General features: G+C 35.8%; 1 protein-coding gene across 1 annotated transcript; it reads left to right on the plus strand.

The window, feature by feature from the left end:
* Positions 1-693: 693 nt before the first annotated feature.
* On the plus strand, positions 694-11,379 carry Rergl (RERG like). The gene is made up of 5 exons (XM_050135218.1): positions 694-795; positions 1,806-1,862; positions 5,878-5,951; positions 7,807-7,955; positions 9,277-11,379. The coding sequence occupies exons 1-5, from the start codon at positions 744-746 to the stop codon at positions 9,557-9,559; spliced, it is 615 nt and encodes a 204-aa protein (XP_049991175.1). The 5' UTR covers positions 694-743; the 3' UTR covers positions 9,560-11,379.
* Positions 11,380-14,654: the final 3,275 nt, after the last annotated feature.

Raw genomic sequence — 14,654 nt, forward strand, 5'->3', positions numbered from 1 at the left:
TATTTTCTACACATGATGAACTCTTTGTACACATAGCCTCATAGCAGTTTTGACCAAATACACAAGATCTACACAAAATCAAGCCATTCAAAACCATATCATGGTTGAGGAAGGGGGTTTTGTAACCTACTTCTAGTTAAGGAGATTTTGGCAACTATTGACTGCAGGGGAAGGTTGTCTACACTCCAATTGATAGCCCTATACCCATGAACTTACGGACAATACAAATCGGACTAATTTAATTTTTTAAAGTACATAAGCCAAGAAAAGAGTTCTGGTGGAGGTAAGCTGGGAAGATTTGGAGGGGAGGGACTGGGGAAGACTTTGATCACAACATCATGGATACTTATATAAAATCCTCTTAAATAATTAAATAAAAAGTAAAATTTACCCCATCAGAGTAAATTTAAATGGGTATTCACACAAACTCTCTAGAATGTCTCTAAATAAAAATAGGACATTTTTTCTTGATTCTCTAGAGGATTATGAACTAGATTTCTGTTAAAAATATATTACTGCTAGTTTCATAAATCTCAGTGTCCAAATATTCGTCCAATATTTGAGAGGATCAGTTGAAATGTACTAAAGGCAAACATTTTTCAAGTTATTATTAGATTGTAGAAATATATGGTGAAGTTGCCCTTGGAAAAACAAGGACATCCATAAAAGGGAGACTTAAAAAAAACAAAAGCATATGCTTAGCTCTTGTCAGCAGGGTTCCAAAACCGAACCAGTTACTCAAGATGAGTGATGTCAAGCTTACTGTCTTGGGTGGTAAAGGAACAGGGAAATCAGGTGAGTTTTACTGTCTTGTCTAGCATGACGAGAGAGACAAACTAGGACATTAAAATAGCCATATATTATACAAGAAGTTATAATAAATTCAGTCTGTTAAATAATTTGTATAATTTTTTGTGTGTGATTTTTCAAACTGTTTAGTTATGAGCGGTTTTAGGAGGTGAGCCAATGCAGTTGCTAAAAATATGAATCTGTATCTTTTTCTATTGATGTTTAAAATTCTAAAGACCAACAAGAGGCCATTTTATCACTTTCCTGCCTCTTACCCCAGTACTCTTGCCTGCAAACCCACCAGTAGTGAATTGTCCAGATGTGTGGGTAAGGTGGGCAGAGTTGAATGGAGTACGGAGTGTATTTTTTTTTTATTGGCAACACTACAAAAGGGACATGACTGTCTGGAGACACGGCTGTGTGGACACTCTGGAACCTAGCACAAAAGGCCCTAATTCTGGAATGTGCTAATTCTCTTTTGCTTGCTTTATTTGATTCTGCTGCACAATATCCTGGCAATAAGATATCCACCAATGAATAACAGCCTAACAACAAGAGATGAGTAACTAGCAGACTTGGGTGTTTTAGAAAGACAATAATCCGTTTGAGTCTTAAACTATTTCCAGGGCACTAACTCTCTGTATCCCTTACAAACTGCACAAGCTGGACACAGCTTCCATCCTTCCTACACATAGAGCCTTTGAACAAGATTTATTTAATAGGGTTGTAAGAGCTTTGAATTTCAAATATAATGAGTTTTATATTTGGACTTTAGAAGGTAAGGCAGTGTACATGTTTGACGAATTTTGTAACAATTTACCTGTATAACATGTAAGATCACATATTTCTATTTACATAATCATGGTTTTCCACAGCTTTTAGGCCAGAATTCAGTGATATCTTAAGCTCTTATCTAAGGCTTGCTGGTTACTGAGTGAAAATCAAGTTGATGGACCTAACTGAATATCAGTATTTTAAAATAAAACAAACCTAAATTTTGTCTATTTATTTAACAGCACTTACTGTAAGGTTTCTTACCAAGAGGTTCATTGGAGAATATGCTTCGAATCTTGGTAAGTCGCCGCTGTACAATTCTACCCTACTTAATGTTTCAGTATCACACTTTAACTTAGTTAAGAACAGAGAGGCACATTGACAGAATCTGCTATTTTTACATTCATTAAAATGTTTTAATTTAAAGACTCTAGTTTTAAATACCAAAGTAAGTATTTGAGTGGAATGTTTTCATCATCAAGATTACCTAATATGATGAATTAGAAAGTCAGGGGTTTTCAAAGTCTAAAACTAAAAAAAAAAGTAAAGTTGTAGTTATCTTTCTTAAATGCCCCAAAGCATGTTCATTCATTTTTTGCAAAGTGCAAAAAGGTTTTGATAATTAACATCTGTTAAACGATTAGTATTCACAGCAAAAGACTAGTGAAATACTTAAGGATTAGTATTCACAGTATCCACAGAAAAAATACCCATGAAATGACGCTTGTAAAAATGGTGTAAAAATAAAAGAATGACACATTAATTAAACGTCATATTGTTATCTAGGCTGTTTCTATAAATTTTAGAGAAATTATACAGAACTTGCAATATAATCCTAAGGTCATTTTACTAAATCTGACTCAGTTTTTACTCCATTTATTTTTATCTTAGGATATAGGAGATACCACAGAATAAAATGAAGAAATTTTGTTAGACCCTTAAGTATACTTTTTGCTAAGAGATTGATCAAAATAATGGAATTTATATCCTATCTGATAAAAGACCCGAGGTTAATTTTTTTTCAACAATAGCAGAACACTAGGAAATGTAAGGGAGTCGTTTTTCTTCTATATTACTTATTTAGTGTTAAAGAGGTCATATTTTTTTTTCTTTGAGAATCACAAAAAACATTTGTTCTTGAGAAGGCATTATCAGCATATTGCTAAAAGTGGTTTTAAAGATTTGTGTCACATGGCTTTCTGTGTGTGTGTGGCACAGTATTTCCACTCGTTTGACAGTGTGAACATTTTAAAACAAGTGTTTGAAAACTGCCTACAGAAAGAAAGCTGCAGAAAATCAGAAATTTCTATGTTTCATTTCAAGGAGCAAAAATCTCAGGCACAGAGGTCAACATAATATACAAGCCAAGATGCCTGGCTGAGAAAGTTTTCCCTGAACAGAAAAGAGACTTAATGCAAACAAGATAATGCAGTCTCTAAAGGCGGCAACAATGAAACCTTCACCTTAATCCTTTCTACAATGCAGTTAAATAAACAAATGAAATGTTTACACGTTCCCAGCTGTGACATCTCCGTGTATAATATAAGACCTGAAGACATTTTGAAAATATAAGCATGTGACCCAAAGGTCTCCAACGCTATGGAAACAGGCTAGCAAAAGCAACTTCATCTTGTCAAGGAAGGATAGAAGGGGAAATTAAAACACTCTAAAAACAGTTAGAGATGACAGCTCTTACCAATGCTGTGAGATTTGAGAGAAAGTGTTTTAAACTGTCTGGGAAAGTTTATATTCAGGGCAAATAGTAAATGTGCGAAGTTTAGAAAACAAAAGAAAACACCTCTGTAAACAAAATCTGATGTCTGATGAAACTATGACCAATGTTCTATTTGTACGGATTTTAAAAGTCAGTCTTCATCCTCTGAGGAAACATGCATTCATCAAATGTCTGGTTGTTTTGTAAAATAGAGATTTATTGACTTTATTTTATGTGCATATATGTGTCTCTGAGTTCATGTGGGACATGAACACAAAGGTACCTTGGGAGTTAAGAAGAGGGCATCAGATTCTAAGAACTGGAGTTACGGAAAGTTTCGATCTACGGGTGCTAAGAAATGAACCTAGGACTTCTGCAAGAGCAGCAAGCACAAAACACTGAGAAATCCCTCTAGCCTCTTCTATTACTTCTTATTATGGGTTACAGAACAATTTTCAGAGTTAGTCAAGTTTTTGTGTTAGTGTGTTAATTTGTGGAGAAATAGAGCTGGAGGAAGGGTTGGAGAAATTATCCATTCACTGATTAATGAAAGAAAGCTCATATTCATTCATCAAAGAATATTCATTGAATAACTGTTATAGTCCATATATTTTCTATAGTAATGGGGTATGTCAGAGCACAAAAGAATAAGTGTTTAATTTATCATAGAATTTGTAATATTAAAGAATGATTTGTCAACCCAAGCCAAAAATTATGTAATTTGATGATAAATGCTATAAAAATAAATAAAACCAGAGAAAAGAATGGATATGGTATGTATTATATTTTGCAAGAGTCAAATGGCAGAAGTGATTGTTTTCAGTACCAATACATGGGGAGCACAGCCACAGGGGCTTATTCAATCCCCAGGACAGCCTAGAATATGTAGAGGCATACTGCCTTAAAACAAAAGTAAAAACAAACGATAAGAGGGCAAAACTTTTTTTAAAAAGGTATCGGTAGAGCGGAGACTTGCTGAAGAAGATATGTAAGGAATTACATCCCAGGTGGTGGAAGGAATAAATTTCAAAGTTTGGATGTGACAAGCTACTGACAAAGTAGAGTAAAATCCAAGTTGGTCGATAGTGGACAGAAGGAGAGAGATATACATAATACACAGGGCTCTGATCCATGACAAATGGTACAAGACAGTGAGTATAAACTGCATCCAAATGTGGAGTGTGGGGAAATGGTGAAGTTTGAATTAAAAAAAAAACTTAAGAAACCTGACAATAAGTAAAGAAAATTAAAACAGAAATAGAATATGCTGTGTGAATATCATATGAAGGGAATAATTGAGATTTTGTCAGTGATCAAATATAGCAGTGCAACTAATGAGGTGTTAAAGATTGAAGGTGAGTATAAATGTATTGAGCATAAACCATTTTCACGTGTTTAGAAGGTGTTGATAATGAGAACCTACTAAAATGCGAGATGGCTCGTGTATAAGTTGCTTTATTCCAAGCCTGAAGATCCAACTTTCAACCCGAAATTCATGCTGTGGAAGGAATTTACCTTCTTTCTTCCACATAGCACACACACACACACACACACACACACACAGAAAGATACACACACACTTACATTCATTAATCAATCAATAAAAGTAATAAACAGTAAAGAAATTTGTAGGGATGAGGCGAGCAGGTCTGCTTTTCGTTTTGCCTGGCTTCTGCACAGCTAGCTTAGCCCTGGAAATAATAACACAGAATCTGTATTCATTTAGACACTGCCTGGCCCATTAGTTCTAACCTCTTATTGGCTAGCTTTTACATATTGATTCAACCCATTTCTAATAACGTGTATCGCCACTTGACTGTGGCTTACCAGGATGAGTCTAACTGGTGTCCATCTCATAGAGGAGAGCCGTGGCATCTGCCACACTGCCTTCTACTTAGCATCCTGTTCTGTCTACTCCACCTACCTAATTTTCTGACCTATCAAAAGGCCAAGGCAGTTTCTTTATTTGACCAATGAAAGTAACATATAGATAGAAGACCCCCCCCACTCCAGAAATTCATGGTAGAGGAGACAGAACAGAATTTCTGATGATTTGTTTATTCATGAATGAGAAGACATTTTAATGTGTTGAGAGGGTATGAATGAGTCTTTGGTAGAAGTATCTGTATTATACCATAGGAGGATAAACAAATGAGTAGACACAACTAATTTAAGGGATCAGCACAAAATATTCATGGTTTCGTCACCAGCCCTGAGCAAAAGATACTCTACTATCCTGTGAAAATATGACTGTTGCAAGTCTGGAGATGACTTGGTAGTTAAAAGCATGCTATTCTTGCAGAAGACCTGGATTGGTCCAGCACCTACATGGTAGGAAATAATCATCTGTAACTCAGGTTCCAAGAGATCCATTGTTCTCTTCTTTCTCTGGAGGCACCAGAGACACTCGTAGACAACACACACACACACACACACACACACACACACACACACACACACACACACACAGAGTAATAAATCTTCAGTAGAAATAGCCCGAAAATATGACTTGCTGAATTTGGCAGATCAAGGCCAACTGCTAACAAGTGTTTATTTTGAAGTTTTCCCATAATGACAAAGAGCACATATTTCTTTTTCAGAATCTATCTACAATAAGCAGTTGTGTTTGGATGGGAAAGCATTGAATCTGGAAATATATGACCCATGTTTTCAAGTAAGTCAAACAAAACATCCCTTTGTTTTACTTTTCTTCAAGCATAATTTAAAGAGTAGTGGAAATGAATATGCAAAATAATGCCAACACTAAAATAAAATTTCTTATTAATTTTAATTATCAAAATGTTGACATTTCTTTTAGTATAAATTGTATTATTGAGATTCCTATAAATATTGATTAAAAGTTAGCATAGAAAAATACCTTTAATGCACAATAAAAGTGAGCCCTGAAAATAGTTTTAACAACAATCTTTTAGATTTTATTTCATGTATACGACTGGAATCACAGATGGTCGTGAGTGACCATGTGGTATTAGGAACTGAACTTGAACCTTCTGCATGAGCAGTAAGTACTCTTAGCTATTGAGCCATCTCACCAGCCCATTAAAAGGAATCTTTTTAATTTTTTATTTTAATTTACCTTTTAAATTTCATTTTATATTCCCTGTTCTCCTACCCCCACCCCTGTCTTTCCTACCAGGTTACTCCCATCCAGTCCTCACAAAGGGTATGGACTCCCTTGGTTAGTAAACAAAGTCTGGCACATTAAGTTAGGGCAAGACCAAGCTCTTTCTCCTACACTAAGACCAAGCAAGATATTCCACCATAGGGAATGGGCTCCAATAAGGTAGCTTATGCACCAGGGCTAGATCCTTTTCCTACTGCCAAGTGCCTCACGGGTAGTCCAAGCTTCACCACTGTCTCCCACATATGGAGGGCCTAATTAGGTCCCATGGAGGCTCCACAGATGTCGGTCTAGAGTTGCTGAGTTTCCATAAGCTAGGTTCAGCTGTCTCTGTAGATCTCCTCCTCCTAGCAGTGGTCATACATATTCCTGTGAGTTCATAGTGTAGGGGTCAGAAATTAAGAACGTCTTGTCTTTTCAGTTTATATTTCCACTAAATTGTCTACATTTGTAACTGGTTTTCAGTAGAGTATACATAAGACAAATTTTGAATATAAATTTGTTTATCTTGTCAATATACTAAAATATCAAAATAATCTTCCAATTATAATCTCTCAAAATATCTTCTCATCATAAACATGATAAATAAATGGTCAGCTTTCTAACATTTCCAAAGAAGTTATTGACTTGTTTTAGCTATTTTACCCTAAATTATCCTATAAATCTTTTTAGATAAACTCATAATTTTTTCCCTTTCATGGAGTTGAATCTACTATTGCAAATAAACAGATATTCCAGGTTGGGGAGGTAGCTCAGTGGGCAAAGTGCTTGCCATGCAATCATTAGGGCCTGAGTTTGGATTTCTAGAATCCACGTAGAGCGAGGTACTGTAGCAGACCTGTGTAATTCTGACACTCCTGTGCTGTGATGGAAGGAGACAGGAAGTCTGTGCACAAGACAGCCTGTTGTCCATAACAAAAGATCAAGCAAGGTAAAAAAGGAAGAGCCAACACCTGAGGTTGTTGTCTGACCTCTACATGTTTGCCATGCTTAGGATGTGACGACACTGACACGTGTACATGCACGTGTACAACCCAAACACACACACACACACACAAATAAAAATAGTCTGCTAATTAGCATAGATGCTATGCTTTATTCAAGACAGATGTGTGAATATTAATTTAAAAAACATCATATCAAATTTTTAGAAAAATATTTTTTGAAGAAAGTTGTAAAGTGAGATAAAAATAACTATGATAGGCTTTTGTTTTAGTTTAAGAAAGACAGTGATAAGAAAGAAACCCCGAAAGCACACCTTAGAAGTTATTGTTCTTTAGAAATGATTGTTCTTTAGCCTTATCGAACTCTCCCTCAGGTGAAATGGGTAACTATGAATTAACTGAAGCATAGAACATTGTTGTGAATGTGCTTGGTTCATTTTCAGCCGCAGAAGGCAAAGTGCTCCCTCACAAGTGATCTGCACTGGGCAGACGGGTTTGTGATTGTGTATGACATCAGCGACAGGCCTTCCTTTGCTTTTGCAAAAGCCCTTCTCTGCAGAATCCGGGAGCCACCAACTACTCATTGTAAAAGGTAAGACATTTCATTTTCATCCCCTTTCCATTTTCGTAAATCATCATCTTGCCCTGAGCATCATTAGGAAGAATTTAATACAGACTTTCAATTACAAAATTTAACAGCCCTGAACAATTCCCCTTCCCATTCCACAGGAGCTACACACGTAGTAAAAGGAATCAGATGAGGATGCTTTATGTCCTGGCTGACATAAACAGTTACTTGCCCCGAGTAAATGGGCATTTTACAAGATAGCTTCTATTGTTAACATGACACGCACTAGCAAAATAATGGTCCTCTCTACGACAGATACTTCACACTTCCACCTTTCCTTCCCGTTCTCACGAAAACGTTGAGAATCCTAAATAAATCCGGATTTGTTATGTTTGGTCTCCTGTGAAATCCAGTTCCTCATTACTGGTTACCCGGAATGTCAAAGCAAAAACAGACTGAATAGTCCACATCTACACATGGTAAGGGTGGAGATACTTTTTTTTTTTTTTTTCAGCTCTACCCAAGATAAAAACATGGTCAGCATTTCACTGCTAACTGTCTAGGCACACAGGACAGTGAAGGAAGATGACTGTGTCTGAGAGTTTTGGCTCTATTAATGAAACACTTAGCTGTTTGAGAGTCTTTGTTTTATCTCTCTATCTTTGTTGCTTCAGCATATCTCCTTGAAAGTGTTCGTTTTTGTGCAAATGCCGATGTGAGGAGTTACATAGTTTCTTATCAGTGTTGCCACGTGGTCCTGGATGATGGTACGATTGAGTGGGGTTTTAAAGCTCCTAATCTTCTAACTGATAATTGCTACGTGGGTTTAACACAACATCTGTAAAAGATAACTAAATTAGTTACTTTTGCATAGGTGTGACACTGAACCCAGCAGAAAAAGTTTAGGGCATGACGGATTTATGTTGGTTAACAGGTTCAATTGTTCAGCCTATGTCACATGTCTCCTTGCTTCTGGACTTTGGGGTGAGGTAGAATCTTATGGTTTTGTGGTGGGGCTATTTCCCTATGTTGCTTAGCACAAAGAGAGACAAAGTAGGGAAGATTACAGCCAGCCCTGATTACTATACTTATCCTGAAATAAAGAATACTTGTGTCCTCAAAGCTCTAAACTTAGAGAGCCTTGCTTGTGTTATTTGTTCCTTTCTGTGGAAAATGATTTTGTAGCACTGGGGATATGTGTCTCTAAGCACACACGTGACCATCTACGGTCATAAGCATAATACCTAATAGGACTTATTTTTGACTCTTTGTCCTATGGATATAACCTATGTTACTTTCCAGAGTTGTTGACAGAATCTTGAAAAAGTTACTAATTGTGTTTCAGGATGGTGGAACCAGCTGTGGTTTTAGTTGGCAACAAGCAAGACCTCTGCCACATGAGAGAGGTTGGCTGGGAAGAAGGGCATAAGCTAGCAATAGATTTCCACTGCCAGTTCTGTGAACTGTCTGCAGCAGAGCAGTCCTTGGAGGTGGAGGTGATGTTTCTCAGACTCATCAGGGACATTCTGATGATCTTCAAACACAAGGAGAAGAGGAGATCCAGTGGCTCTAAATCAATGGCCAAACTGATCAATAATGTATTTGGAAAAAGAAGAAAATCTGTTTAGAAGATATATAACACAGGGGACTTGGTCCATCAGAGGGTTTCAAACATTTACTATAACAAACATGATTTATATAATTAAAAGACAAATTTTGGGGGGATATATAAAATAAGTGAAAATGAGTCATGACTGAATTTTAAAATATGTAATTTGTCTCTTTGGTTACATCTGGCTTATATTGCTTCCCACATAAATGCTCACTTCTTGTACAAGTGAATACCCACTCTGGTGTTTCAATAGAGAACTGTCCCTGTGCCTTCCTGAGAAAACTGCTGTACATATTGTTCAATTAAAGTATTAGTTTAAAGTGTGTGGTTTACTTTTAAATTCTGTCATTGTTTTGAGAAAAACAAATAGATATTGATACAACTAATACATTGTATGGCCTAAGTTATTGATTTTAAAATGACTTAATAATATTTAACAGATTTTTGCTTTAAAATATAATTTAGAGTTGGATGTGTAAGGCTAGCTGTTCATGAATAAATATTTTGCAGTTTAGGAAACAATGAAAAAGTTGTGTTTTATTAATTAGTTACTATCTTATAGCAGCAAGATATTAAAAAATATGTATAGCGAATTCAAGTTAATGGAAGATTTTTTTGTTGACTTTCAATTTGAAGGGATATAGTCCATAATTCAGGGAAGTCATGATGGCAGTATCAAGCAACTGGTCACACTGCATCACCAACCAAGAAGCTAAGACACTTGTGTTTACCTGACTTTCTCCTTTATTTTACTTTCATTGATTCTTGGACATCAGTCATCAATGGTGGGTCTTTCCTACTCAGTGAGGCCTCCTGGAAGACATTCTCTCAGGCTTGCACAGTTGTGTGTCTTCTAGGTGACTCCAAAACCTTGCAGGTCAGCAGTGAAGATCAGCCTCTGCAGTCTCAGAGACATTGCTCACAAAGAACTTCATGGATAGCATTAAGATCCTTTGCAAATTAAAAGTTATCTAGGTTAGTTTATCTAGGGGAATAAAACATAACTAGTTTGGTTTCTATTGCTGCAATAAAAACCATGGCTATAAGCAATTTCAGGAAGACAGAATTTATTTTGTCTTACAGGTTTTATCTTACTTTGGAAAGAAGCCAGGACAGGATAGATGAATGCTCCTCACCAACTTGCTCCCTGTGTCTTGCTTAACCACCTTTCCTATACATTCAGGTTCACCAGTTTATACTTGTACTCATATCCTTGTACTTTTGATAGTTTTTTGGAATCTCCTACACCAATTAGCAATCAGGACAATGTGATGGAGGCAATTCTGTAATTGATATTTTCTCTTCTCGGGGTGTGCAAGCTTGACAATAATTAACCAGTACAGCTGATAAATTTACAACTTTGAAAGCCTTGCTACAATGAAGCTTTTTTATATAAGTTTTTTTTGGTATAAGATGCAACCATATTAAATCTTGTGGGCTACCATTTTCTTCTAAGACAATGGTAGACCTTCCAGTCTACGGTACTGGCTACCCTTGCTGTACTTTTCCATCCATTATATTTCACTCTGCAGTTATTTGCCTTGCATCTGACAAAATGTTGATAATTATGGTTGGGTCTCAGAGAAATAAAACTCAAGATATAAGCAATGACATACTCCCACTGTGTGGGAACATGACAGAAGAAGCTTTTGAGTATAGGATGGTGAGCTAGAATGGAGCAAGGTGGCCCAAAGTAGAGGATCCACAGACATGAGATCCTCACTCAGCATAAGCCACAATTAATCATATTAGGAAGGAAACCTTGAGATACTATTGTTTCTTAGAAGTCTGACCTTACATCGTTCACTATAATGTTTTTCAATTAAATCTATTTACCTACAAATTTCACAGTCTCATTATTTCTTTACAGTTGCATAATATTCCATCATATATATATATATATATATATATATTACATTTTCATTAATCGTTCATCAGTCAAAGGAAATTCAGGTCATTTCAATTTCCTAGGTATTATGAACAGAGAGGCAATGGGCATGTCTGATCTGTTACGTTGGAAGTCAAGTTCCTTGGGCCATATGCCAAGTAATGGTAGAGCTGGCTTATGTGGCAGATTTCACTTTAGCTATTGAGAAGATCTCCTCACTGATGTCTGGATTGGCTGTACCAGTTTGCAATTCTACCAGTAGTGAATGAAAGTTCTTCTTTCCACGTATCCTGTCCAGCATGTGTTGTAGGCTGTTTTGTTGATTCTTGCCATTCTGACTGATGTGAGACAAACTTTTGAAGTAGTTTTAATTTTCAATGATCTCATTGCTTACAATGATGAATGTTTTATGAGATTTTAGGGTCATTTTAATTTATTTTGGGAATTCAGACACATAGCCTGTTTTATAAATTGGGTCTTTTATTTGCTTCACTATTTGTTTTAATATTCTAGGTCTTAATCCCCTACCAGATGGGTATGTGGAAAAGATTCTCTCCTACTCTACAAGCTTCTTCATTGCTGGCTTGATTCTTTAGTTTTGCAGAAAACTTTTTTTAGTTTCATTAAATTCCACTTGCTAGTTGTTGGTCTTAATTCCTGTGCAAGGGGAGTCCTGCTAAGAGAGTTCTTTCCTGAACCTACAAATGCTTTCTTCTAGCAGTTTAGTGTTTCAGGTTTAACAATAAGTTTTTTGAGTCACTTTGTGTTTAGATTTTGTGCAAGGTTGGTAACTATGGATCTAATGTAAGTCTTCTGCATGGGTTCATTATTAGACAATGATTTTTCTTTGATAGTTGTACTTTGGTGGGCATGAATGTGAGATGCAAAAATCTCTGCAAGATCTAGCCATATACCTTTCCCTTGGACATTCTTCCAATGTCTTTTTTTTTTTTTTTTTTTGCTTTTTGATCTTTCAGTCTTAACTCGTAACAGATCTTTGATCTACTGGTAAAACAACTACTGTCTAGAAATTGGTGTGTTCTACACTAACCTTCTACTCTGTAATGTAGACAGTGATGTGTACTGTATTAAATTTTTGTCAATTGCATAATTTCTTTCTGCTGGTGAATTCCATATTCTATCTGGGTTGTAGGAAATGGCACACAGGTCCTGTGGTTTGTATGTATGCCAATTTCAAGCGAAAGTTTTCTATTGTCTAGAAGTAGTCACTTCTATGTGTGTGTAAAATAAATTTTATTTTTGTGATTTCTCCTAGGAAATTCAATGATGGACTTTGTGTTTACTTATTTTTAGGAATTTTATTGATCTTTTATGTCTCACTATTGATGTTATGTATTTCATATTGACTGTGTATACACACGAACTATATATCAGCACTGAACAACTGTGTGTCTGTTCATGAGTATTGTGTGAATGCAATTACATATGGAGGCCAGAAGAGAGAGCAGGCTTCCTGGATATGGAGTTGTAGGTGGCTCTGGGTTGATGAACATGGGAGATGGGAACTGATCTCTGTTGCTCTGCGTTAGCAAAAAAACACTTTTTACTGTTGATCCATCTCTCCAGCTTCAATAGTCTCAATGTCAGACATTTTCTTTAGCTAAATAAAGTTATTTTGGGATGATTTTTATCTTATATTAACAATTATTTTGGAAATATATGAAAATGTTTATGTTTAAACAGTTTCCAAATTATTTTATATTTAATCAATGTACTTTTTATTTATGACCAGTCTAAGTAAAGTTTCTGCATTAAGGGTATTACTTTTGGGCCTGCAGAGATGGCTCAGGAGTTAAGAGCACTGGTTGCTCTTGCAGAGAACCTGGGTTCAACCCACAGCAACCACAGCTGTCTCTGCCTATATTCCCTAGGGGATCCAACACCCTCCTCTGGCCTGTGCAGACATTATACAAACATATATTCAGGCAAAGACTCATTTAAACATAAAATAAAATCTCAAAAATATTATATAAAATTTATTTGTAATATATAATTTAAAAATCCAAACAAAAGGTACCTTTATTTTAATTAAATATATACAAAATATTAAAATTTTATTGGTTTTATTCTGATATCTTAGTAAAATAATTTCAAATGATACATCTTGTTACAAACAATATCTGCAATGTTATGATAAGAACAAGGTCTCATATTTTCAAAGTCTTTTTATGGTATTCTTTTAGAAATAATGATTTACTATTTATTAGATTGATATCTAAAGTATTACATTGATTATTTTCTGGACAGAGACATCTTTAAAACATTGACAACTACCTTTTCTTGTTATCAAATTACAATTTTTCCATAAACCCCGACCACTGGACTTTAGGGCTCTGTGTTTTGATTCTCAGTAAATGTGATCAATTAAAAATATGACACAAAAATCCATGTTAGAGGAGACAGACCTTCATCATTTTCTATCATTTTTATATCCTGCCTTGAGGATTTCTTGTCAACTCACATTGCACTGTCCAGTGGCACCAGGTAGGGGTTTCCTGTATAATCTGTGGTTCATGAGTAGGTTTATGAGTAACCTGGGTGATTGCAAGTTCCAAAATTTGGAATCTCTGTTGATTTCAGGACAAGCAGAGATGAGTTACCCCCACAAGATTTGCACCTAGTTCCAGACTTCCTTTTGTGATACAAGATGATATTATATAGAATCTGTTCTTGGGAAGTAAGCTAACAAGAAAGGATAATTCATTAAAATCTTCAGCAACCCAGTTAACATGATCTGCATGACTTTCTTGCTGGAGAAAAAGAGGATAAATAGCAAAGCCTCCAAGCAAAGTCAACATCTCTACAACTTGAAGATTCACCAGTACCATTTTCTTGGGACTAAAGTTAACCATAATAAAATGATAAATAATAAAATGACTCGAAAAAACTTTAAAAATAAGAAGCTTCAAATTTTCAACATGAAAGAAAAGTTTCTATCCACAGAAAACCAAATGCATCAACATTAGCCTATGAAGTGTTATAAGCTGTGGGTAGAAAATATGTCTATAAATCTCAAAGGATGTTAAGCTCTGTCACTGGGCCTGGAATAGCCTGTGCAGCTTCTAGTGAAAAAGGGATGCTGTCATTCACTGTGGATGAGCCTCAGTGACATAATGAGGGCCAACAGCTGAAGACGGCATCACCAAAGGGGAGGGGTCCTTAAAATGGTTTTGATTTAATACCAGGCATGCACTATTAATAA

The sequence above is a fragment of the Alexandromys fortis genome, unplaced genomic scaffold (assembly GCF_014885135.2).
Source record: "Alexandromys fortis isolate MF-2015 unplaced genomic scaffold, M_Fortis_MF-2015_v1.1 scaffold_21, whole genome shotgun sequence".
Taxonomy (NCBI): Eukaryota; Metazoa; Chordata; class Mammalia; order Rodentia; family Cricetidae; genus Alexandromys; species Alexandromys fortis.